The following is a 27788-nucleotide window of genomic DNA, read 5'->3' as shown; positions in this document are numbered from 1 at the left end:
AAAAAAAAAAAAAAAAAAAAAAAAAAAAAAAAAAAAATCTGCCTAAAGACTCAATATAGTGCACTATGGCTTATATGTCTGTTTGCCTGTAAGTGAATAGAAGAAATAAGCAACTCATTTTGTCTTGATCAGCAGAAGAAAAAGGAGAACAGTTTACACAAAATGAAGCACTGATTAAATATTTGAGTAATTAAAAGGTACTCAGACCCATAATGAAAATCTACAGAAGTATCTGGCAGACTCTCTGAGCTCAATGATTTCATGAAATATAGTTTAACACCATGACACAAGACAGTGTACACTTTCCTTTCTCGCAGAGCTCCCTGCCTTACCAGTAACAAATAATACACTCTATAAAATTTAAATATCTATTAATTCATGTTAGCATCTTGTTACTGTTTCTCTCATTTGGATGGACTTTTGACTTGTACTGTTTGTCTAAGCTAAGGATGTCTGCTTTGCTTTGTCAGTGTCCAGAGGCCATAGGAAAGCAACTGTGTAACAGGAATTCACTTTCCTCCTTCACAAAGGAGATAGTTCATCAGGGTAGTCTCTAAGGTCTCTTCCAGTCACCAAATTCCATAATCTAGGAAAGATATTTTCTCTTTGGCGCTGGAAATATACACACTTAAATACTTATACATACTTTTTAATACTGACAATAAACAGCTCAAATTTAAGAGCACCAGGTTAAAAAACACTGTGAAGATCATAAAATTTAGTTTGGCAATATATTGTCAAACCTAAATGAACAGAGGACAGCAATAGTCCCAGAAAACTGTCAGTTCTAGGAATTATGCTGACCACAAATAAAAGTTGTCCTGACCCAGTCTACAATAAATAATGTTTCAATTGTTGGCCAACATTTAAAAACGAGCAGATTACTCACAAATATTCATATTTAAATATTTTGTCAAAAATTCTGAATTCCCAGCCACATTGAGCCATTAATCCCTCTTGCCACAATTACATGGAGATGAGAGTGGCTAGCCCCCTTAAATGGGCAAGTCCTCTCAAGTTCATTGCTGATGTCACCACACTTCCCTGTTTCACCCATCCACATTCCCCACCTAGCACCTGCAGTGGTTGAATTTTGCAGTTGTCATTTAGAGGACATTAATGTTAGGTGAATAAACAGGTGGCTGGAGAGCCAAACTGAAAAAAACATTTATTATTGTGCACTTCTCTAAAAACATGGTTGGTTATGTTAGAAAACTATTGTGTCTGAAAAGTTCATGATTTTTCAGAAAACTGTGGATCTTAGTGTTATATAATTTCTGAAATCTCTTTTCTTTCGTAGCGTACCAAATAAGTTGTTTAGAAAAATTTTAGAATCTCCCTGTGTACTATATCTTACAGTATACATGTCTGTCAGTCTCTTCAACCCTTGACATAAATTTCTTTATATACATAATGAAATCTCATATTGCATAATTTATTTTCCTTTGGATAGAATGAATAAACTTCTCTTCATTTTATTGGCTAAGAAACAGATGTACATAAATTTCAATTTTTTTCAAAAGTCTATGTTCTAATATAAAGTCTGATTGTTTGGTCATGAGGGACTTTAACTATTCTAAGAATAGTTATTAGAAAAAATGTTATTTTAGTATAAAAGCAAGGAAATAAATACTTCAAGCTTTAATGCTTTTAAAAGTATTGTGATTGTAGTGATTACTATACTAAGGCATATTCTAATTTCTCAAAACCCAAAAGTGTTTTCTATTTTCATTACACACACACTCAGACACACACACAAACACAGTCAAAGCAAATTATAAATAATATTCTTTGAATAATAAATCATGGTTTAATATCATAGGGAATGAAATAGCATTTTTATTAGACACCATTCTGTTCTATAATATCCTAATAGCTTAGAGCAAAGCAGTAAAGTGCTTTATAAATCAGAGTTTATTTAACTATGAAAACTTTGGAAATGGTTCTGAGAACTCAAAAAGCTTAAAAATATAACTTTGACTGAAAAAGTAACTAGAGTGGCTCATTGTTTCTATTTTGTGTTTTCCTTCTCAGTGTACAGTCCAGATGTTTGACAATTGTTCTTAAAATTTGATTATAGACAAAATAATGTATCACAACACACAATTAAACCAACCATTTTATGATATTTACTAACATCTGACTACTGGCTCTAATATTATATTCTAGAATGGGAAAAATATTTTAGTAGATGTTTTTATAGATGAACCAACTAAACCATGCAAATGTTTAGTATTTCCATCTAGTCATTGTTACTTGTAAATTCTCTTTCAGGATTTTGTGCAGGGTGTTTTAGAAATGCACAATTACAAAAAAAAAATTGAAACAGTGGATACTGCAATCTTACTTGTCTGAGTTATGTATGTGTTTGTCCTTTTTAAATTGACAGCTAAAATTTGGTTTGCTTTAAGAAGTGGCTTTTTAACACAACATCAGTTTTCCATAATCCTGTAAGACCTACTTCTTTTTCCATGAAGTATAAGTACACTTATCGTGCCTCTTCCAGTAGTATAGGGGTATAATGGCCAAAATCCCTTCAGCAGAGCAGAATGGAAGAAGTGCTTCACCAGCGATTTTCTTTTCAAGCAGTAGAGTAGAATAAGCATGAACTTTGGAATCAGACTTGGGTTAAAAATTGCTCTTTCCCCACTTAGATGTAAAATTGTACACAAGTTATATAACTTTACCTAATTTCATTTTTAAAAAAGGAAAAGAAAAATGAGAATAATGCATAACTTACAGGGTTGTAGAAAGTTTGAATGAGATAATGAATATAAAATGACTATTATTACAGAGCCTGACACACAATAGTTTAATAATTGTCAAGTTGTCTTCCCTTTCCCTTCTTCAGCTAGCTGTCTGGATGGCTCCCTCATGCTTGGAACATGACATTAGAACATTTGTACATGTATCCTTAGCCTAAAGCACAGAGCAGGCAGTCCCATTAAAAGTATGTAAGCTGCGGGACTTCCCTGCTGGTCCAGTGGTTAAGACTTTGCCTTCCCATGCAGGGGGTACGGGTTCGATCCCAAGTCAGAGAGCCACATGCCTCATGGCCAAAAAACCAAAACATAAAACAGAAGCAGTATTGTAACAAATTCAATACAGGCTTAAAAAAAAAAAGGTTCACATAAAAAAAAAAAAATCTTAAAAAATAGTATGTAAGCTGTGAGCTCCAAACAAGCTGTGTGTAAATTAACTTTGGTAAAATTGTGTCATCTTAAATACAATGAGGAATAATTATACTTTGTGCAAACACAATTTTACATGTTAGATTTGCTTGAAATGGCTGCTTGCTTCATTCAAAATATTAGTTAGGGCCAAATATCTTAATGAATCACAAATACCTTTCACACATAACCTCTTCTTTGTGTCCATTGATTTGGTTATTCATTCAGCAAATATTTGCTGACCACCAACTATGTGCCAAGAACTATGCTGGCTGCTAGAGGAAAAAAGGTGCCAGGATCCTTGCTGCCACAGAATTATGTCTAGTAGTACCAACAGACATTAAACAAATGTCACAAATTCTGCATCCAAAATAAGTGATGACATTTCAGTTATTCAGGAAGCATAATATTCATGAGAACAATTTCTAAAACCCACTCAAATATCTGGCAAATATTATTCCATTCCATTTTTAATTGATGTTATCCACCACTTCCATGATGTATTTAAATGCTTTTCAGGAAGACAGCTGTGTCTCCTCTGATGAAGAAAAGCTTTCAACGTATTATTTAAGATCCTTGAAAAAGTGTTTCTCCAGCATAAGAAGAATCTACTGAAATTATGCAACCGAGTTATATGGTATAAAATACAGATGATGAATCAAATTTTTCCATTAAGGAGCCACTTAAAGGTAAAAATATACTCCAGATCCTTGAATGCTAAACAGTAAATCACTGGTTGCCCTTCCTTCTACACTTTCTTCATGATTGGAAGTTGACAAATAAAGAACCAAACATACTTGCTATGATTTAGGTGCTTTTTAGAATTGGTTTCTTCCTCTCCTTTCACCTTCTTTCCTTCTAAAGGTTCACTTGTTGGAGTCCTTCAGTTATATATTAGTAGCGTAAAAGAAAGATATGATCTTCACACCACCCAAACTATTGCCAAGGAAGCCACCTTACACTGAATGGAATCTTGTTTCTCATGCTGAATATTGCAAATAGGCTTCTGCTTATTCCTTTATAGGCCTTGAAAGAAAAATGAGCCATGTGTTTCCATTACAATGGCCTGACTGCAGAAAGAAATGTGCAAATAAGTCTGTATGATTTTACTAAGCTTTCAATTAGTTTAATTTAGAATTTAAATCTTCTTTCTAGCTGAGACAACATAAAACTGAAGGGGAGCATGTACAGGGCTGTACAAGTGCAGCCCATGATTATATTTCATTGTGATCTTTGATGGCCTTGTGCAGAGCATCTTCAGAGAAGACATTTCTGAGAAAGTGAAAGAACTTAATTGTGATATAATTAAGGTGAAATATTTTTGTGTAATTTGCATTTCAACTTGTCATTTATGGTGAAGAACTTCAGTAACTTTATGTACTGTAGCTACCCACCATTTAGACATCTAAGAAAATTAGCTTTTATATATTAATAACCTATAATAATGCCTTAAAGGCATAAATTAATGAATTCTGGGTCCAGCATGCACTACCTACCATCTGATTTAGCCTGTTCAAATCTGACTATGAGGAGCTTATCATTTTAACAGCAAATAATTGGAGAAAGAGGAAGATGCTTAATGAATACTTTCTGACTTTTTAAAGATTTCATATAAACTGTTAGTGTTTTAAGGGAAATTATTTTAAAGATCCAGATGGGTGATAATATTTCTTTTAGAAGAAAAATAAATGGCAGAATTCTAAAAATTAACGGGTAGAAATTAGATGAACTCATGGTGGAAAACAGTAGTCAGGAAAGTCTAGGACCAGGAGCTGTGCAGGATGAGGTTCAGGAGAGGTTGCAGGACCAGGAATTAATAGAATTTCACCAGCAGCTCCAGAATCTATGCTGCTGGGTGAACTCATAGCCTCATCATCTTCTAGGTAGTGAAAATTAAATGCATAAAAATGAAATTATAACATCGCTCTGATAAAAATATGAAATAAAAAAGTATGTTTTTTTCAATTGTGAAGGAGAGGATTGTCCTATTACCTGAATTTTAAATTGTTAAAAAATTAATATATAATTTTGACTACAATCGGTTTCCTTATATAGAATCATTAAATTTCTATGTCATAATAGCTGGCAGTTTTCAGAGACTAAAATTTAATTAAAAACTAAGAGTAAACTGGCACACAGTTGAAAGGGAAGAGAGAACACACACAAACATCGAAAGTAAATTGTCTAGACTCACAGTAGAAATGAAAATTTTTAACTACTTAAGTCAACTCATCAACCTGAAAGTAGATTTTTGTGGCTTCCAGTCAGTCATTCCACCCTCTCCTAGTCTGTCTTATTTCCTTATTTCTTTTACTAGAGACCATGATTTCAATCATTTAGCAAATATTAATTGAGCACTTTCCATGTGCCAGTTTTAGAACCTGAGAATACATCAGTGAACAAGGAAGTCAAATTATCTGCTCTTGTAGATCCTTTATTCTGCTGGATAAAAGAGATGCATAAGCAAGCAAATAAATAAGATAATTTCAAATAGTGGTAAGGACTATACAAAAAATTTAAAAAGATCATGTGATAGAGAGTAACTGTAGCTGTGGGAGCCTCATTTCATAGAGGTGTCAGGGAGCTCCTCTCTGAGGAGTTGGAATCTTTGCTGAGACAAGAACAGGGAAAATTCCAGCCATAGGAAGGCCAGGAAGAGGGATCAGCTAAGGCAAAGGCCCTACCATGGGATGAAAAGGGAGTGTTTGGCTGAGTGTACTGAGAGAGGGGACAATGGTCAATGAGACTAGTGAAGGCAAGATCATTAGAAGTTTTTAAGACCACATGAATATTATTCTAAATATGATGAAAAGCCACTGAAATTTTAAGTAGGAATGAGATGCAATCTTACTTGCATTCTCTGCTGACTGTAGAGTAATTGGGGAGGAAGAAAACTGGAAGTAGGAAGTATAGTTAGTATACTTATAGACTTTTGTAGTATACTGGGCAAGATAATGGCAGCGTAATGGGGATATAGAGAACTGAAGGGACTTAGATATTATTTTAGACATATTGGAGGTAAAACCATCAAGATTTGCTCACGACTTCAATATGGGGACAAAAAGAAGATAAAAATACAGAACATTTTGATAAATGGTCATGCTTTTAACTAGGATTGGGGAAAACAGGTACCACGTTCTGGAAAAAAATGAAATTCTTCTGTTTTGTCCCAGCTGGATTTTCAGTGCTGGATAGACAATCAAAGGGAGATGTCAAGCATTGATATTTGAGTCAGAAGCTCATCAGAGATGACAAAACAGATGATATTTATCAGGGATATATTGGTACATGGATGATATTTGAAATCATAAAAATAGATGAGATTATCTAAAGAAAGAGTATAGAAGAAGGGTTATGTCATTATTTCAAGATAAGTCATAGTGTCAATTATATCTCAGTAAAGCTGGAAAAGAAAGGAAAGGAAAGAAGGAAAAAGGGAAGGAAAGAAGAAGCGAAGGAAAGAAGGAAGGAAGGAAAGAAGAAAGGAAAGGAAGGAGGTCAGACAGGGAGATACAAGCAAGGAAACTGAGAATCAGTGTTCAGATAAGAGGAGACCCAAGAAAGTGTGCTGTTAAGTAAGCCAAGACAATAATGTGTTTCAAGAAAAAAGACAGTAATAAACTCCTAAACACCAACTCCTCTTTATTATTCCCTTTGATCACCATCCTTGTGTTGAGCCTGAAGAAAATCATGAATTTCTAAGTTGCTGCCACTTCCAACTCATATTTTCTGATCTTGTCTTTTGTCAGCATTCATTTAATCATACATATTGTTTTGTCATTCATTCAATAAGGTTTTATAGGGCACTTACTAAATGCCAGGTATTGTGTTAATATGTTGTGTTGGTTACAGTTGTGGATAAAATAGACATGGTTCTTTAGCATCATGGAATTTATAAGCCATTTTATATGTTCTTGTTTTAGTTTCCTCTCCTACCCTCTGCAACCATTTGAAATGTGTGCCACTTACAAACACCTTTATCAAACCTCAGTGATACAACATTGCCTTTTATATCAGTGCAACTAGAAAACTATCAGCCCACGTACATCTTATCTAATCTTTTCATCTGTGAAATCTATGGAAAGAGGTACCCTTCACACACTTGCACATCTCATTCAAGGCCAACCTTATACCCATCACTGACCCCAAACATTCTATTTTTCTGGGGCCTTACTTAATCACTGCCCCCTTTCTTTTCTATATCTCCCTCTCTACTGGCTCCATTTCCTCAACCTATAAACATGCTCAAATTTCTCCTGTCCTCCCTCAAGGAACACCCCCCGAATATATATATATATTACTACTTGATATTCTGAGAAGTCATATTCCTTTGAAGATAAATTCATCATTAGATCATTAATGAAGACAACATTTTATTGATATCTAATCCAATTGTTACTGGAATCATGAATCTGAAATGTATTATTAGGCACTCACTATTACTAGTATTGCTAATTAACTCCTAGAAGTTATGTATAGCAACTTTAACCAGGAGTTCCTGGATCAGAAGCCATGTTTCTCCTACAGTGACAAGAACCCCATCGACCAAACAGCATTCTCTGGCTTCTCCTTTGTGAACCCCAAATTCAAGAGGCTCCTGGAAAACTGAAGTTTCCAGACATACCCACCAGCCCACCCCAGTCAGGGAGCATGGGTCAGCCAGTACAACCTGCCCACTCAGCCCAGGCAGAGCAAGCTGGCTCCCCCACAATAAGCAACAGTGTGATAATTGTGATCTCTGCTGCTGCCAATGCCCCTCAACACCCAAGGAGGCCTCAGCTCTTGTCTGGTTGGGCTTTAATGGTACAGGATCTCTATAGTATGTATTTGCACAATGCAAAGATAAGAGTAACAATAATAGAATATCAATAATGATGAATGAGGTAATATACGTGAATGTTCTTTGTAAAATGTAAAGATCTATCTAAAGGAATAAGTTGTTATCTTTATTTTTTTAATCTTCTGCCAACACATTCTAACCCTTCTTGTAGCAGAAAAGGTTGGGGAAATTATTCAAGGCAATAGATTTTCACAAATGCTAACAGCATCAGCCAATTTGCCAAAGCCATCAGAGTGGGAGAATGTGTTTAATCCTTGGGTATCCACCAGTGTAATAATGACCATCAGGTAAAACAGGTGAAGTAACATATAAGCACAAAACACCTATTATGTTTACACTGACTAATCCATGAGAAGGGAGAAACAACAGATTTGCAGTACCAAGTCAATATCCCCAGCATAACAATGCCTTTTATTTTACAATCCTCACCTCACCTATATCTGGCTCACAAATTCTTCCCTAGTTCTATCTGCAAAATGTAATTACTACTTCATTTGTTGTTCTAATTGTCATTTTTAACATTATTTGCATTGGTAAAATATCATCAATATAAGGAGGAAGCTTATGACCATGACTGCTAGCAATGAGACCTGTGTAGTTCAATTTATCCTGAGACTCTTGTCCCACATAGCCTTGTTCCAACACATTCTTAAGTTACCTCACTGCTGTGATCATCGGAATGGAAATATCCTGTAGCCTCCTCTGTTTTAGCTTGCCTCCTTCTCCTCAATGTTTGCTTGATTATTCCTCTTCCCCTGAACTTACTGACTCAACACATTCCATTTCTGGTAAATAAAATTAATACATTCCCTTTCTCCAATATTAATAGATGTAATTTTTATTACTATTACCCAACAATTATTTCTGTAATATGTTTATAAACATTTATGCAATATGTGTACAACATGTAATGTCTAATCTTAATTGTATATACAAACCTAGTAGATAAGAGAGAAACAAGTAATTTTATTACAATGTAATAATAGAGAGGAAGTAATAAAGTTTCTGAGAGAATAATATATCAGATTATATAAAATGATACTCTTCCTTAAAATATTATTGTACTTTATTTATTCACTTGTCCAGTCAACACAATATCAATTGGGGTATGTAAGGTGAATAAGACTCCCAGGAATCTCATGGCTATTGCTAGGGATGGACAATATCAAAAATAACTATATCAAATACAGCTAAGGAAGGTCAGTGTTTTAAGAAATGCACAGAGTATGAGGGCAGAAAAGAGAAGGGACCTCTAATTCAGCCTAAGGGAATCAGGGAAGGTTTACAAGAAAAGGAAATTTCTGCATAATTAGGATTGATAATTCATAGAAACAGCAAAATATTTTAGAGGCTATGCCAAACATAAGTTTGGATGAAATTTCTACCTTAGATCACAACATCTGCATATACAGTAACACATGCAGCAAAGACTTTCAGTTACAGAATTATTACTGATTCTATAACATAAACATACTTTTTAAAAACAGTTATAGGGTTTCCCTGGTGGCACAGTGGTTGAGAGTTCTCCTGCCGATGCAGGGGACATGGATTCGTGCCCCGGTCCGGGAAGATCCCACATGCCACGGAGCAGCTAGGCCCGTGAGCCATGGCCGCTAAGCCTGCGCGTCCGGAGCCTGTGCTCCGCAACGGGAGAGGCCACAGCAGTGAGAGGCCTGCATATCGCAAAAAAAAAAAAAAAAAAAAACAAAAAAAAAAAAAAAAATTTTTTAAATGTATGTTGAGTTTACAAGAAAATAAAAATGTATATATCCAAAGGACAGAACTGGGGAACTGAAAACAATAATAATTTAAAACCAAGAGTGGACACTGTGGCTTTCCATTGAGGAGATTTGAACTAAATGTCTGAATGAGAACATAATCTTAAAGACATTGGACCAACAAGTAGCATGAAGTTGGAGCTAAGACTACCATACAAACCAGGCTATAGCTTTAGTGAGAGAGTGTAATTTTAGTGGCTTGCCAGGAGCTCTGTATACAAAAATAATCATAATGATGGTCTCTCATGAGAATTTTTACACATGGTCTGCTCTCATGTAAGTTTCCTGTACAAATTTATGCACTCTGCATTTTCCAAGAGACCATAAACTGAGATTTACAGGTATGTATGCACACACACACCAGCACTGCCACCACCACCACCACCACATATACAAATACACTGGGATGCTTGGCAAATGCAAAATCACTTTTGAGAAATGTTTATCCAAGCAGGTTTCTCTAAATTCTCACAGACAGACTTTGCTAAAATGAGCTCACAGTTCAAAGCTATGAAACTAACATGTTGACAATTCACCTGGAGTAAGAACTATAATCCACACAAAGAAGTGTTAAATTACCAAGGGTTTCAGTTAATAGTAACATTGGATAGAGGCTATGATATGTTTAAAATATTTAAACACATGTGGAACTACAATATTGAATAATAATAACATGTATGACAGGAGCACAATTTCTAGGTTAAAATGCTTAAATGTCCTTGTGTTATTCAGATGGAATGTGGAGATATTTAATAAATTTAGAATTTTATGACCAAGATGGCAGTGTAGGAGACCCAGGCTTCTGTTTTCCCACAAAGAACAACAGTTAGGAAGCTATCCACAAACGAAAATAGCTCAGAGCTCAGGAGTCCACTTACGAAGCTTCAGCAACACAATAGAGCAAAAATCTGAGAACAACCACACAGAAACGATAGGAAGAAAAGTTTCATTTTGCCTGCATCATCCCTTCCCCAAGACTGGCACTGTTTAGTGCCAAAAGGGAACTCCCAACCCAAGAGATTTCTCTTGGCCCAGAAAAGGAGAGGAGGGTGAGTGACCAGCTTCCCCAGTCTTTTAGGGAACTGCACAAAGTACCCACTGTGGTTTCACCCCATCCAGAGACCAGCAAAGCTGAGACATCTAGAGACATCTAGGAACAAGGAAGAAGGGAAGGGGCTACCAATAACAGCCATGTGCAGGAATGACCTTGGTTCCCAGTAGCCTGCTTGTCAGAGGATCCCAGTAGGCTTCACTACTAAGAATCTCAGAACCTTTAAAGATATTGCAGACTAGCACAGCTTTTATTACTGGACCCCACCAGATTGGCCCACAAAGGACACAGGCAGATTTCTCTGCTGAAGAAACCAACAATCAAAACAACCATCACAGATCCCCTGCCTATTTCATGGCTGAAATTTTTGTCCTACAGATTTCCACATTCACAGATGCCAGTTGCCTGAATCCCTTCCTGTTCTCTCCCTTCCTCCTCCTGCCAGAACCCAAGATCAGTACTAGCAGCCAGTCCCAGCCTCTGCAGCTATGTGCATGCAAGATGCCAGCCTAGACCCCTGCAGCCAACTCCCACTGCTGTGTGCACACCCATTATTAGCCCCTGTAGCCACATCAGTGCCCACCAACAAACAAGGTCCCCACACCTGTTGTTGGCCTGGATCTGGCCCTGACCTTTTTCACTGGCCTGCCCTGCGGTTGGTTGCCTGCAGCTTGTCCTAGTAGTCAAGAACCTGCACGATGCCTGCCCTGATTCCTATCACCAGCCCCCACCACCATACATGCATTTGCAGCTAGGCCATGCTGTTCCATGACTACATGCCAACAACCAGGGCTCCAGAAGCTGCTCGTGCTCCTGCAATTGGCTCTGACTCCTCTTGGTCCCAGCTCTCACCACTGTGTGTGTGTATGCAGTCAGCCAAGTGTATGCACACCACTGGTTCTGGCCACCACTGCCACCTTCCCCAGTCCCTAGCTGCTGGACTTGGAGGTGCTCTTGAGAACCACACCATCAGCCTTAGTAGCCAATGTGAAACCCCCATAACTCTTGCCAAGGACCATGCAGTTTTCAATGTCACAGACCCCAGCTGCCTGAGCTGATGAGACACAATGCCCCCCCCAAGACCTGGAGCACTCACACACACCCCTGCACTTGGCACTCTGTAGTATTAGACTAAGCTGGAGTCACAAAATGTTCCAGCATTCCCCAACTCACAGATAAAGAAGTCAGCCCATAAAGTCTGGAAAAGGAGATGTTTTCTTAAAATGTGCAGACACCTACCCAAGGTTACAGGGATCACAAAGAATCAGAAAAACATGACACCACGAAAGGAACACAGTAAATATCCAGTAATTGACCCTAAGGAAATGATGATCCATGAATTGCCTGACAAAGAATGCAAAATAATTGTTCTAAAGGTTCTCAGAGAGCCACAAGAGAACACAGGTAAGCAATTTAAAGAAATCAAGGAAACAATACAAAAAAATGAGAAGTTCAACAAAGAGATAGAAAATATAAAAATAACCAAACAGGAATCTTGGAGCTCAAAAATATAATGACTGGCTGAAGGATTCAATAGAAAGCTTCAACATCAGACTCAACCAAACAAGAGAAAGAATCAATGAGTGTGAAGGCACCCAATTTGAAAATATCTAAGTTAGAGTAACATTAAAAAACAAAAAAAAAGAAAAGAAAATGAAGAAAACCTACAGGACTTATGAGACACCATTAAGATAAACATTCTATGAATTATGGGAGTTATAGAAGGAGAAGAGAAGAAGATAGGGACAGAAAGTTTGCTTAAAAAAATAATGGCTGAAAATTTCCCAGATCAGGGGCAAGATTTGTATATTTGAGATTATGGGGCTCACAGGTCACCATATTAAAGTCAAAGAGTTCTTATCCAAACACATTATAATAAAAGTAGCAAGAATTAAGAAGTTTGCCACTCATAAAAGATCCTCTAAGGCTATCAGTGAATTTCTCATCAGAAATATTATAGGCCAGGCGAGAGTGGGAAGATATATTCAATGTGCTGAAAGAAAAAAAAAAAATTCAACCAAGAATACTTTATCTGGCAAAGTTGTCCATCAGAAATGAAGGAGAAGTAAAGGCTTTCCCAGACAAACAAAAGCTGAGGGAGTTCATCACCACTAGATCTGCCTCACAAGAAATACTGAAAAGAATTCTTCAAGCTAAAATGAAAGCATTCTAATTAATAACATGAAAATGTATGAAACTATAAGGCACACTGCTAAAAGTAACTATATAGGCAAATTCAGAAAACTCCAATGCTGTAATATGATGGTATGTTAATCACAATTCTAGTACAAAAGTTAAAGGACAGGGCTTCCCTGGTGGTGCAGTGGTTGAGAGTCCGCCTACCGATGCAGGGGACATGGGTTCGTGCCCCCGTATGGGAAGATCCCACATGCCTCGGAGCAGCTAGGCCCGTGAGCCATGGCCGCTGAGCCTGTGCATCTGGACCCTGTGCTCCACAATGGGAGAGGCCACAACAGTGAGAGGCCCGCGTACGACCGAAAAAAAAAAAAAAAAAATTAAAGGACAAAAGTATTAAAAATAACCATAATGGATATATTATATAAAAAGATGGAAATTGTGACATCTAAAACATAAAATGGGGAGGAGTAAAAGGGTAGAGCTTTGTATGCTATTGAAGTTAAGCTGGCATTAGCTTAAAATAGACTGTTATATCTATAAGATGTTTTATGTAAGCCTTATTGTAACCATAAAGTAAAAACCCACAGTTGTTACACAAATCATAAAGAGAAGGGAATCAAAATCACTATGGAAAATGATTAATTCACAAAGACAGCAAGAGATGAAGAAAGGAGCAAAGGAATTACAAAACAGCCAGGAAACAATTCTTAAGATGGTATTAAGAAATGGATAAATTCCTAGAAACATACAATCTACCAAGACAGAATCATGAAGAAATATAAAATCTGAACAGATTGAAAATAAGTAAAGATATTTAATCAGTAATCAAAAACTTCCCAGCAAAGAAAAGCCCAGAACCCGTGGCTTCATGGGTGAATATTTAAAGAAGCATTAATACCAATCCTTCTCAAACTCTTCCCAAAAATTGAAGAGAAAAGAACACTCTCAAATTCATTTTACAAGGCCAGCATTACCTGACACCAAAGCTAGATAAGGACATGAAAGAAAAGAAAACTACAGGTCAATATCCCAGAAAAATATAGATGCAAAAATTCTCAACAAAATACTAGCAAACTGAATGCAACTACACATTAAAAGGTTTATACACCAGGATCAAATAGGATTTATTTCAGGGATGAAAGGATAGTTCAACATCTGCAAATCAATAAATATTATAAACCATATTAATAGAATGAAAGATAAAAATCATGATTATTTCAATAGATGCAGAAAAAATATTTGACAGAATTCAACATCCTTTCATAATAAAAACTCTTAACAAAGAAAGCATAGAAAGAGTACCTTAACAAAATAAAAGTCATATATGATAAGCTCATAGCTAACATCATACTTAATGGTGAAAAGTTGAAAGATCAGGAACAAAATAAAGGTGCCCACTTTCACCACTCCTATTGAACCAAGTATTGGAAGTCCTACCTAGAGCAATTGGCAAGAAGAAGTAGTAACAGGCACCCAAATCAGAAAGGGAAAAGTAAAAAATGTCTCTGTTTTCAGATTATATGCTTTCATATATAGAAAATCCTAAAGACTCCACCAAAAAACTATTAGAACTAATAAATGAATCAGTAAAGTTTCAGGATATAAAATCACCATACCAAAATCGGTTGAGTTTCCATATACTAACAATGAACTCTCTGAAAAATAAATTTTTAAAAATTTACAATAGCTTAAGAAACAATAAAATGCTTAATAATAAACTTAACCGAGAAAGTGAAAGACCTGTACACCAAAAACTGTAAGATATTGATGAAAGAAATAAATGGAAAAATATACCGTGCTTAGGGATTGGAAGAATTAGTATTGTTAAAATGTCCCTCCACCAAGGAAATCTACAGATTTAATGCAATCCCTAGAAAAATACCCATGATATTTTTCACAGAACTAAGACAAATAATCCTAAAAATTTGTATGGAACCACAAAAGACCCCCAAACCAAAACAATCTTGAGAAAGAAAACCAAAGCTGGAGAAACCACACTTCCTGATTTCAAACTACATTACAAAGTATTGTAATTAAAACAGTATGATACTGGCATAAAAACAAATACATACAACAATGGAACAGAATCAAGAGCCCAGAAATAAACCCATATACTTAGAGTCAACTAATATTTGTCAAAGGAGCCAGGAATACTCAATGAAGAAAAATAGTCTCAATAAATGGTTTTGGAAAAACTTAATACTCACATGCAAAAGAATGAAATTGGACCCCAATCTTATGCCACTCACAAAAATTAATTCAAAATGGATAAAAGACTTAAACTGGTCATAGCATTGATATTTTTAGATATGGCACAAAAAGCACAGGCAATGAATGCAAAAATAAACATCAAACTAAAAAGTTTCTGGACAACAAAAGAAACAATCAACAATATGAAAAGACAGCCTACATAATGGGAGAAAATATTTGTAAATAATATACCTGATAAGGAGTTAATATTCAAAATATATAAGGAACTCATACAATTTAATAACAATAATAACAATCTGATTTAAAAAGGAGTAAAAGACCTGAATGACATTTCTTCAAAGAAGACCAACAGATACATGAAAAGATGCTCAACATCAGAGAAATCAATCAATCTGGGAAATGCAAATCAAAAGGACAATGAGATATCACTTCACACCTGTTAGAATGGCTATTATCAAAAAGACAAGTGATAACAAGTGTGCAAGGATGTGGAGAAAAGGGAACCTTCACAAACTGTGGGGAGAGAGGGATACAAATTGGTATAGCCACTATGAAAAACAGTATAGAGGTTCCTCAAAAAAATTAAAAAACGGGACTACCATATGATCCAGCAATGCCACTTTGGGTATATATCCAAAGGAAGTGAAATCACCACCTCAAAGAGATATCTGTATACCCATGTACATTTCAGCATCATTATACATCATTATTATATATTAATATACAGTAGCCAATGCATGGAAACAACCTAAGTGTTCACTGATGGATGAATGAATGAAGGAAAGATATAAATAAAATATATTTTTTATATAAAATTTTATGAATTTTATGAATTTATATGAAGTACAATATTTTTCAGCACCAAACTGAAAGCCAGTATCTTAGATTTGAGTTCTAAAGCTCTTTAAAATGTTTTTCAGTAAAGTAAAATAAAAATTAATTGAACTAGATTATCTACTACATAAAGATGGAAAGTGGGTCCTCAACTTGCATGAAAATCAAAGGAACAAGAAAATATGAAATAAGAAAAGCACCGAGTAACTCCAGGTTATATGCCAAATGTATAGCACTTACATAAATATCTCCAAACTTTGGTGGAACATTCATGAGGTTAAGGTCCAATTCAGCAACTTGATTTATTCGGTCCCTTAAATCATAGAACTGAATTGAGTTTAAGCCTAAGATATTCATATGTTAAATTATGATGTTTCTCATAAGTTGCAGGAAAATTATAGCCAGTCACACTGTCAGAACAAGCTTTCCAGTTTGGTCAATCTACTCAGGTAATCAAATTCCAGTTTCTGGTGAGCATAGAATTAGAATTGGATGTACTTTCTTGATAGTATTTCTTTATTAAATATTCATGAAAATAACTGGTATTTGTTATAAGAATCTTAATAGTTGGTTGTGGATCATTTGTGGTATTTTACCCTCTAATCATTTTACTCTCTTATTAAATAATAAAAATACTAAACTTTATACATGCATGTAGAAAATTTGTGTTTATAAAATCTATCACTTACTAATTGCCTCATATAGCCTCATAGGATAGCAGTTTTAGATACATTATCTCATATAATCCTTGGCATATTATATATTCAGAGTTGAGACAAGCAATTTTAAGGAATTTAGCCAAGGTTACCTGGCTAATAAGCAAAATCACAACAATTTGAACTTACTTGCAAAGTTTGCAGTCTTTCCCCTATATCTTTTTTTTTTAACATCTTTATTGAAGTATAATTGTTTTACAATGGTGTGTTAGTTTCTGCTGTATAACAAAGTGAATCAGCTATACGTATACATATATCCCCATATCTCCTCCCTCTTGCGTCTCCCTCCCACCGTCCCTATCCCCCCGCTCTAGGTGGTCACAAAGCACCAAACTGATCTCCCTGTGTTATGCAGCTGTTTCCCACTAGCTATCTATTTTACTTTGGAGAGTGCATATATGTCCATGCCACTCTCTCACTTCGTCCCAGCTTACCCTTCCCCCTCCACATGTGCTCAAGTCCTTCTCTATGTCTACATCTTTATTCCTGTCCTGCCCCTAAGTTCTTCAGAAACTTTTTTTTTTTTTTTTTTTTTTTAGATTCCATACATATGTGTTAGCATACGGTATTTGTTTTTCTCTTTCTGACTTACTTCACTCTATATAACACTCTCTAGGTCCATCCACCTCACTACAAAAAACTCAATTTCATTTCTTTCTATGGCTGAGTAATATTCTATTGTATATATGTGCCACATCTTCTTTATCCACTCATCAGTCAATGGACACTTATGTTGCTTCTCTCTCCTGGCTATCATAAATAGTGCCTCAAAGAACATTGTGGTACATGACTCTTTTTGAATTATGGTTTTCTCAGGGTATATGCCCAGTAGTGGGATTGTTGGGTCATATGGTAGTTCTACTTTTAGTATTCTAAGGAACCTCCATACTGTTCTCCATAGTGGCTGTATCAATTTACATTCCCACCAACAGTGCAAGAGGTTTCCCTTTTCTCCACACCCTCTCCAGCATTTATTGTTTGTAGATTTTTTGATGATGGCCATTCTGTCTGGTGTGAGGTGATACCTCATTGTAGTTTTGATTTGCATTTCTCTAATGATTAGTGATGTTGAGCATCCTTTCATGTGTTTGTTGGCAATCTGTATATCTTCTTTGGAAAAATGTTTATTTAGGTCTTCTGCCCATTTTTGGATTGGATTATTTGTTTTTTTGATATTGAGCTGCATGAGCTGGTTGCATATTTTGGAGATTAATCCTTTGTCAGTTGCTTCATTTGCAAATATTTTCTCCCATTATGAGGGTTTTCTTTTCATCTTGTTTATATTTTCCTTCACTGTGCAGAAGCTTTTAAGTTTCATTAGGTACCATTTGTTTATTTTTATTTCCATTTATGTAGGAGGTGGGTCAAAAAGGATCTTGCTGTAAGTTATGTCACAGAGTGTTCTGCCTATGTTTTCCTCTAAGAGTTTTATTGTGTCTGGCCTTACAATTAGATCTTTAATTCATTTTACGTTTATTTTTGTGTATGTTGTTAGGGAGTGTTCTAATTTCATTATTTTACATGTAGCTGTCCAGTTTTCCCAACACCGCTTATTGAAGAGGCTGTCTTTTCTCCGTTGTTTATTCTTGCCCCCTTTATCAAAGATAAGGTGACTATATGTGTGCGGGTTGATCTCTGGGCTTCCTATCCTGTTCCATTGATCTATATTTCTGTTTTTGTGCCAGTAGCATACTGTCTTGATTACTGTAGCTTCGTAGTATATTTTGAAGTCAGGGAACCTGATGCCTCCAGTTCCGTTTTTCTTTCTCAAGATTTTTTTGGCTATTCAGGGTCTTCTATGTTTCCATATAAATTGTGAAATTTTTGTTCTAGTTCTGTGAAAAATGTCAGTGGTGCTTTGATAGGGATTGAATTGAATCAGTAGATTATTTTGGGTAGTGTAGTCATTTTCACAGTGTTCCTTCTTCCAATCCAAGAACATGGTATATCTCTTCATCTGTTTGTATGATCTTTAGTTTCTGTCATCAGTGTCTTATAGTTTTCTTCATACAGGTCTTTTGTCTCCTTAAGTAGGTTTATTCTTAGGTATTTTGTTCTTTTTGTTGCAGTGGTAAATGGGAGTGTCTCCTTAATTTCTATTTCACATTTTTCATCATTAGTGTATAGGAATGCCAGATATTTCTGTGCATTAATTTTGTATCCTGCTACATTACCAAATTCATTGATTAGCTCTAGTAGTTTTCCAGTAGCATCTTTAGGATTCTCTATGTATAGTACCAGGTCATCTGCAAACAGTGACAGTTTTATTTCTTCCCTTCATATTTGGATTCCTTTTATTTCTTTTTCTTCTCTGATTGTTGTGACTAAAGCTTCCAAAACTATGTTGAATAATAGTGATGAGAGTGGGCAACCTTGTCTTGTTTCTGATGTTAGTGGAAATAGCTTCACTTTTTCACCATTGAGGATGATGTTGGCTGTGGGTTTGTCATATATGTCCTTTATTATGTTGAGTTAAGTTCCCTCTATACCTACTTTTTGGAGAGTTTCTTTCATAAATGGGTGTTGAATTTTGTCAAATGCTTTTTCTGCATCTACTGAGATTATCATATGGTTTTTATCCTTCAATATGTTAATATGGTATATCACTTTGATTGACTTGTGTATACTGAAGAATCCTTGCATTCCTGGGATAAATCCCACTTCATCATGGTGTATGATCCTTTTCATGTGCTGTTGGATTTGGTTTGCTAGTATTTTGTTGAGGATTTTTGCATCTATATTCATCAGTGATATTGGCCTATAGTTTTCTCTTTTTGTGTTATCTTTGTCTGGTTTTGGTATCAGGGTGCTGGTGGCCTCCTAGAATGAGCTTGGATGTGTTCCTCCCTCTGCTGTATTTTGGAACAGTTTGAGAAGGATAGGTGTTAACTCTTCTCTAAATGTTTCATAGAATTCACCTCTGAAGCCATCTGTTTCTGGGCTTTTATTTGTTGGAAGATTCATAATCACAGTTTCAATTTCAGTGCTTCTGATTGGTCTGTTCATATTTTCTCTTTCTTCCTGGTTCAGTCTCGGAAGGTTGTGCTTTTCTAATAATTTGTCCACTTCTTCCAGGTTGTCCATTTTTGGGCCTATCTTTGCTTGTAGTAATCTCTCATGATACTATGTATTCCTGCAGTGTCAGTTGCTACTTCTCCTTTTTCATTTCTAATTCTATTGATTTGAGTTTTTTCCCTTTTTTCTTGATGAGTCTGGTTAATGGTTTATCAATTTTGTTTATCTTCTCAAAGAACCAGCTTTTAGTTTTATTGATCTTTGCTATTGTTTCCTTCATATCTTTTTCATTTATTTCTGATCAGTTCTTTATGATTTCTTTCCTTCTGTTAACTTTGGGGGTTTTTTGTTCTTCTTTCTCTAATTGCTTTGATGTAAGATTAGGTTGTTCATTTGAGATGTTTTCGTTTCCTGAGTTAGGATTGTATTGCTATAAACTTCTCTCTTAAAACTGCTTTTGCTGCATCCCATAAGTTTTGGGTCGTAGTGTTTTCATTGTCATTTGTTTCCAGGTATTTTTTTTATTTCCTCTTTGATTTCTTCGGTAATTTCTTGATTATTTAGTAGTGTATTATTTAGCCTCCATGTGCTTGTACTTCTTACAGATATTTTCCTATAATTAATATCTAGCCTCATAGTGTGGTGGTCTGAAAAGATATTTGATGTGGTTTCAGTTTTCTTAAATTTACCAAGGCTTGATTTGTGAACCAATATATGATCTATCCTGGAGAATGTTCCATGATCACTTGAGAAGAAAGTGTATTCTGTTGTTTTTGGTTGGAATGTCCTATAAATACCAGTTAAGTCCATCTTGTTTAATGTATCATTTAAAGCTTGTGTTTCCTTATTTATTTTCATTTTGGATGATCTGTCCATTGCTGAAAGTGGGGTGTTAATTCCCCTACTATGACTCTGTTACTGTCAATTTCCCCTTTTATTGCTGTTAGAATTTGCCTTATATATTGAGGTGCTCCTATGTTGAGTGCATTAATATTTACAATTGTTATATCTTCTTCTTGGTTTCATCCCCTGATCATTATGTAGTGTCCTTCTTTGTCTCTTATAACATTCTTTATATTAAAGTCTATTTTGTCTGATATGAGAATTGCTACTCCAGCTTTCTTTTGATTTCCTTTTGCATGAAATATCTTTTTCCATCCCCTTACTTTCAGTCTGTATGTTTCCCTAGGTATGAAATGGGTCTCTTGTAGACAGCATACATACAGGTCTTGTTTTTGTATCCATTCAGCCAGTCTATGTCTTTTGATTGGAGCATTTAATCTATTTACATTTAAGGTAATGATCAATATGTATGTTCCTATTACCATTTTCTTAATTGTTTTGGGTTTGTTATTGCAGGTCCACTCCTTCTCTTGTGTTTCCTGCCTAGAGAAGTTCCTTTACTGTTTGCTGTAAAGCTGGTTTAGTGGTGCTGAATTCTCTTAACTTTTGCTTTTCTGTAAAGTTTTAATTTCTCCATCGAACCTGAATCAGATCCTTACTGGGTAGAGTAATCTTAATTGTAGGTTTTTCCCTTTCATCACTTTAAATATGTCCTGCCACACCCTTCTGGCTTGCAGAATTTCTTCTGAGAATTCAGCTGTTAACCATATAGGGATTCCCTCGTATGTTATTTGTTGCTTTTCCCTTGCTGCTTTTAATATTTTTTTCTTTCAATTTAATTTTTGATAGTTTAATATGTGTCTTGCCATGTTTCTCCATGGATTTATCCTGTATGGGACTCTCTGTGCTTCCTGGACTTGATTGACTATTTCCTTTCCCATATTAAGGATGTTTTCAACTATAATCTCTTCAACTATTTTCTCAGTCCCTTTCTTTTTCAATTCTTCTTCTGGGACCCCTATAATTCGAAGATTGGTGCATTAAATGTTGTCCCAAAGGTCTCTGAGACTGTTCTCAAGTCTTTTCCTTCTTTTTTCTTTATTCTGCTCTGTTGTAGTTATTTCCACTATTTTATCTTACAGGTCACTTATCCATTCTTCTGCCTCAGTTATTCTGCTATTAATTCTTTCTAGAGTACTTTTACTTTCATCTATTGTGTTGTTCATCATTTTTTGTTTGCTCTTTAGTTCTTCTAGGTCCCTGTTAAACATTTCTTGCATTTTCTTCCTTCTATATCCAAGATTTTGGATCATCTTTACTATCATTATTCTGAATTCTTTTTCAGGTAGGCTGCCTATTTCCTCCTCATTTGTTTGGTCTGGTGTTTTTTTACCTTGCTCCTTCATCTGCTGTGTATTTCTCTGTCTTCTCATTCTGCTTAACTTACTGCATTTGGGGTCTCCTTTTCACAGGCTTCAGGTTCGTAGTTCTCATTGTTTTTGGTGTCTGCCCCCAGTGGCTAAGGTTGGTTCAGTGGGTTGTGTAGACTCCTGGTAGAGAGGACTGATGCCTGTGTTCTGGTGGATGAGGCTGGATCTTGTCTTCTGGTGGGCAGGACCATGTCTGGTGCTGTGCTTTGGGGTGTCTGTGAATTTATTATGATTTTAGGCAGCCTCTCTGCTAATGGGTGGGGTTGTGTTCCTGTCTTGCTAGTTGTTTGGCATGAGTTGTGCAGCCATGTAGCTTGTTGGTCGTTGAGTGGAGCTGGATCTTAGTGTTGATATGGAGATCTCTGGGAGTGTTTTCACCATTTGATATTATGTGGGGCCTGGAGGTCTCTGGTGAACCAATGTTTTGAACTTGGCTTTCCCACCTAAGGGGCTCAGGCCTGACACCCGGCCGGAGCACCAAGACTCTGTCAGCCACTTGGCTGCTAGTGCTCGAGGGTCTCCTGCAGATGGGAGGTGACTGTGGCTCACTGCAGGGACAAGGACACTGGCAGCAGAAGTTCTGGGAAGTACTACTTGTCGTGAGCCCTCCCAGTGTCTGCCATTATCCCCACCAAAGAGCCGGGTAAGCTCCCCCTATATCTTAATGTCAATTCTTAGTCTTTTTTTATGAATGTAAACTCTGGTCCCTTAATTGGACTTTAGTTTTTCCAGAACATGTGTGTATCTCTTACAGCACACCATCTAAAGAAAACCAGTAGCAATTTATTTTCTGTTAATTGTTACCCTCTTCTTATTTAATTAAATTTCTTAGGCTCTCTCTCCAGTTTCAAGAGGCACAATAAAAAAGAATAAACGAAATACCTCCAGATTTTATTAATTTATCTTATTTAATTATGCTTCATAATTTCCTAAAACCCAGATATAAAATATAGATATAAATGTTATCAGGACAGTTAATTTTTTTCAAGAAACTATAACTGCTTTAACAAACAAAAATCTAATTTCTTTGTTTCACAAGGAACTACTCCTAAGATAAATACCTCTAGATTACCCAACACCCTAGGCTTCTTATGGTCACACTTAAAAGTCTCTAGCATAGGATTTGTCACATTATCGTGGAATGTTATATATTACTTCATTTTAGTCAAATTTTTCTTAATTCAAATTGGTCTCTTGAGAAAACCCCTTGTTATCTCATTTACTGCAGGGCTTTGAGGACAAGCTTAACATTTCACTAATTGATTATACAAATAATTGCACACTTCACTTTTACTGTTTCCTTATATTATATTCCTGACATATCAATGACTCAGAGATTTTGTTTGTTTCATAAACTATAGATGTGGAGTCAACAGTTTTAGAGTGTGCTAATAGTTTATGGGTTTTTTTTGTTTGTTTTTGTTTCAGTCTGTTCCCAGTATTCTAGAGGAGTATTTGCCATTTTTGGACTCTATGATAAGAGGTCAGTACATACCTTGACCTCATTCTGCAGCGCCTTACACATCTCCCTCATCACACCAAGTTTCCCTACTGAGGGGGAGAGCCAGTTTGTGCTGCAGCTAAGGCCTTCCTTACGAGGAGCACTCTTGAGTCTGCTGGATCACTATGAATGGAACTGTTTTGTCTTCCTGTATGACACAGACAGGGGTAAGTCGCAATTCCACATCTACATAAGTAAAACTCTAATTTGCTATCTGAAATGACTTTGTATCACTTGTGTGAGCAAAATATTTTGATCCCTAATGTGGCTAAAATCAGAAAATGGTCAATGTGTATTCTCAGTGTTTTTATCTTGACTCTGGGGAAAAATTTTTAATTAAATGAACTTCAAATTCACAAGGTTACTTGAGCAAACCATGCTCTTTAGTTGAAATTAAAATAGATAATTTTTTTTTAATTTCCATGATGATATTTCAGGTGCAGTCATAAAATATGTATGTCCTTTACCTCAAATGCAAATTATTTCATGATTTGGAAGATTTTTAAATAGTATCAGGTTGAGGCATAGCATTGAGTTTGAAATATAAAATGTTAAATGAGTAATTGAAGGGTCATGATAATGAGAATAAAGATTTGGTGGTAAGGCTTCTGCTTGCTGGCAACCTTTCACTTTATCTTTACCTATCAGTCTTTAAAGATTAATAAGTGGTATGATCCATGTGTTGGAGAAACAAGGTGGATAACACTAAATTATTGGCAATCCATACAGTTCTGTACAATGTTGATATACTTTGACTTTCGGTTGGAGACATAACTTAAGGAATTCCAATTTTTGTTCAGTTCTGCTTTTTATTTAGTGACCAGAATATAGCAACATATTATGTTTCAAAATAAACATCAGGGAATCACCTGTGGGGTTTTGTTTTCAGTTCTTTTTCCTTAAAGTGTAAGATTTAGGAGCAGACAAGAAGTTATAGTAAAAGTTCAAACAGGCAACATTTCAAGAACATGCTTAGTAAAATTCTACCTGTGAAGTGAGTAAAACAATAAATATAAAAACAATAAACAAAATAAATCATTTGAAGATATAATTATCTTCAAAATCCAAATATTCAGAATCCTATATTGAGACAAAAACTTATTAAATGAATTCATATTTCTCATTTATATTTACATATTTAATTAGATGGAAATGTAAGTCATATAAGATTTCACACCAATGATAGTCCTTTGTTATATTGGCATTCTTGGTAAATTTTCCATTTGGAAACAAGCTCAGAAAATTTAATATATTCAGTGTATTTTCTTCATGGTTGTAGCATACTCTAATTCTCATTTTGAAATTTGGGAGCCTATCTATATCTCATGGTATCATTTTCCAATAGCTAACAATCCAAAGCATCCTAGAGAATGTATTACAGATTAGAGAGATTATCACTCTCCTCACTTCTAACTTTTGGAAATATTCTTAAGCTAGGGGACACTGAGAATTGAATCATAATGCAAATTAAAACAATGAGATACTACTACATGTCTATTAGAATGGAAAAAGATTAGATCACTGACAACATCAAATGGTGGTTAGGAAGTGGAGTAACAGGAACTTTCATTCATTGTTGGGGGGAATGTAAAATGGTACAGCCACTTTGTAAGACAATTTGGCGGTTTCTTACAAAACTAGATTTTCTCTTACTATATGATCCAGCAATCATGCTCCTTGGTGTTTTCACCCAAACCACACAGAAACCTTCACACAGATGTTTATAACAGCTTTATTCATAATAGTCAAAACTTAGAAGCAACCAAGATGTCCTTCAGTAGGTGAAGGGATGATTAAACAGTGATACATTTAGACAATTCAGAACTGAAAAGAAATGAGCTATCAAGACATAAAAAGACATGGAGGAAACTTAAATGCATATAACTAAGTGAAAGAAGACATTCTGAAAAGGATACAATACTGCATTATTCCAACCATATGACATTCTGGGAAAGGACAAACTATGAGACAATAAAAAGATCAGTGGTTTCCAGGAGTGAAGGGGAAGAAGGGATCAATAGGTGGAGCACAGAGGATTTTTAGGGCAGTGAAAGAGTTCTGTGTAATATTATAATGGTGGATGCATGTCACTATACATTTTTCCAAACCCATAGAATGTATAAAACCAAGGATGAACCCTAGTGTAAACTAGGACTTTGGGTAATAACGTACCAATGTAAGTTCATCAATTATATAATATGAGTGTCAAGTGAAAAAAAAATTCCACTTCAATAAAATTGATTTTAAGTGCTTAAAAAATTGAATCATAATGTCAAGAAATATATACTGGAATATGGATGAGATGGTTCTTCCTGTGGCTTGTTATGACACAGCTTAGTTTGCCACTTTGGGCAGAAGATCCTTATCTTATGGCATCTTGGTCTCATTGAAATACCAGTGGGACCTGTCTCACTTTCCTCTGCCCTTGTGCAAACCAGTCTCTGGCAAGGAGAGGATTCTAGGCATTCATGCATCAGTCTCCCCACCAAACAGGGATTAAAATTAATGATTTGCTTTTGCACCAGTTTGTACTTTTTAGGATCCTCACTCCTGCATAACAAGTCAGATGATCCAAACTTGGTCCACCTCCCATTACTTTTTACCATGGGATCTCTCTAGTATAAGCAGACAATACTTGGTTATTTAGAGATTCTTTCTCCTGGTTAAATTTCTGCCTTCAAAGGCTTAAACTCATCATGGTACCAGCACTATTTCTTCTAATAAGGCATCCTGTAACTTTTAATCTACCTATTAACTTGCTGCACAAAAGCCTGCTTTCTCCTGTCATCACCCTAGAATTTAACTGGTTACTTTTAACCAATTGATGTAAATCACTCTCTAGTATTTCTTAGTTCTCTCCAATACTTACTTTGGGATGAATAGCTAGTCCTTTGAATTGCCTTCTATTATAGTAATTCGATCCAACTTCAAAGTATACACCTTTAGGGACTTCCCTGGTGGTCCAGTGATAAAGAATCCACCTTCCAATGCAGGGGATGTGGGTTGATCCCTGGTCGGGGAACTAAGATCCCACCTGCTGCGAGGCAACTAAGTCCACGTGCCACAACTACTGAGCTCTCATTCTTCAACTAGAGAGCCCACTGCAAACTACAGAGCCCATGCTCTCTGGAGCCCACATGCCACAACTAGAGAAGAGAAAACCCACATGCCACAATGAAGAGCCCACGTCACAAAAAAGATCCTGCCTGCCTCAACAAAGATCCTGTGTGCCATAGTTAAGACCCGATGCAGACAAATAAATAAATTTTTAAAAAATCACAGAGTATACACCTTTATTCCAAGTGGTAATTGCATGAATGAAAAATAACATGTCAGGAAAATGACTGTTTCTTATGTTCAGATGGCTCACTTTGCCATGATACTACCATTTTTCTCAATATTCTGGGTCTTACGTAAGTACTTGCAAAAGACGAGAATAATTTTCCCTCTTTGAAATTATTGTGCTCATTTTATGAATTTAGGATCACAAGCCCAATTTACCTCCTCTTAGATACAGTTTTTAAAATTATGTATCACTATCACCAACTGAGGTGTGAACCACAGTTATGAAAGTATGATTAACTTCTGTCATAAATATAGTTGTCTAAGAGTCATCCATATTTTCACATCATGAATAATTAAAAGAACACACATCAACATTAAAGATCAGAATATTTAAATATAATGCAAAAATGAAGTGTAAAGAAATAAGATAGTATGGTACATTTTAGTACTTTTCTCTAATCCTCTACTGTGATCATGAACTGCTCATCTAAACATTTTTCCTGTTCTAAGTAGCTGCCTTAATATGACCCTGAATTTCTCTATGAACTTGAGTGGAACCTGACTTTCTGATGCCTCATAAATTCTTATTTTGGAATAAATTATTTCACTGATCCACTCAATTATTTCTGAAATTGTAATCACTATAGTGATACAGTGATATCTTAAGATACAAGAGCTTCACTCTATTATAACTTTAAGTAGTGTTTTAAAATGTTGAATTGCAATCAATAAAAGGAATCATACTTTATTTCCTCTGATATAAAACCTGTGTTCTAGTCCTGGTCTGCTGTTGATGAGCTGTGTGAACCTGTCTATATTTTTGTCCACACCTGAAGAAAGGAAGGAAGGAAGGAAGAAGAAGGAAGGAAGGAAGGGAGGGAGGGAGGGTGGAAGGGAGGGAGAGAGGGAGAGAGGGAGGGAGAGACAGAGAAAGAAAGAAAGAAAGAAAGAAAGAAAGAAAGAAAGAAAGAAAGA

The 27788-nt window shown here is 35.7% G+C and overlaps 1 protein-coding gene and 1 long non-coding RNA gene across 7 annotated transcripts in view; one reads left to right on the top strand and one right to left on the bottom strand.

Moving 5' to 3' along the window:
* Positions 1 to 27788, top strand: part of GRIA4 (glutamate ionotropic receptor AMPA type subunit 4) — a 459907-nt gene that overhangs the window by 144763 nt on the left and 287356 nt on the right. For all 6 annotated transcript variants that reach the window (XM_027095677.1, XM_027095680.1, XM_027095679.1 and 3 more), the window contains exon 3: positions 23456 to 23695. In XM_027095677.1, coding sequence (XP_026951478.1) covers positions 23456 to 23695 — 240 coding nt within the window. The remainder of the gene's footprint in view (positions 1 to 23455; positions 23696 to 27788) is intronic.
* Positions 10239 to 22662, bottom strand: LOC113614288 (uncharacterized). Its single transcript, XR_003430570.1, has 3 exons — positions 22524 to 22662; positions 17332 to 17335; positions 10239 to 10248 (listed from the first exon to the last, which is right to left on the bottom strand). It is a non-coding gene; the product is annotated as an uncharacterized LOC113614288 (long non-coding RNA).

Source organism: Aethalodelphis obliquidens, unplaced genomic scaffold, assembly GCF_003676395.1.
Source record: "Aethalodelphis obliquidens isolate GAN/ISIS:26980383/991018 unplaced genomic scaffold, ASM367639v1 scaffold93, whole genome shotgun sequence".
Lineage (NCBI taxonomy): Eukaryota > Metazoa > Chordata > Mammalia > Artiodactyla > Delphinidae > Aethalodelphis > Aethalodelphis obliquidens.
Note: the sequence above shows the minus strand (reverse complement) of the source record. Positions and strands in the feature narration are given on the sequence as shown.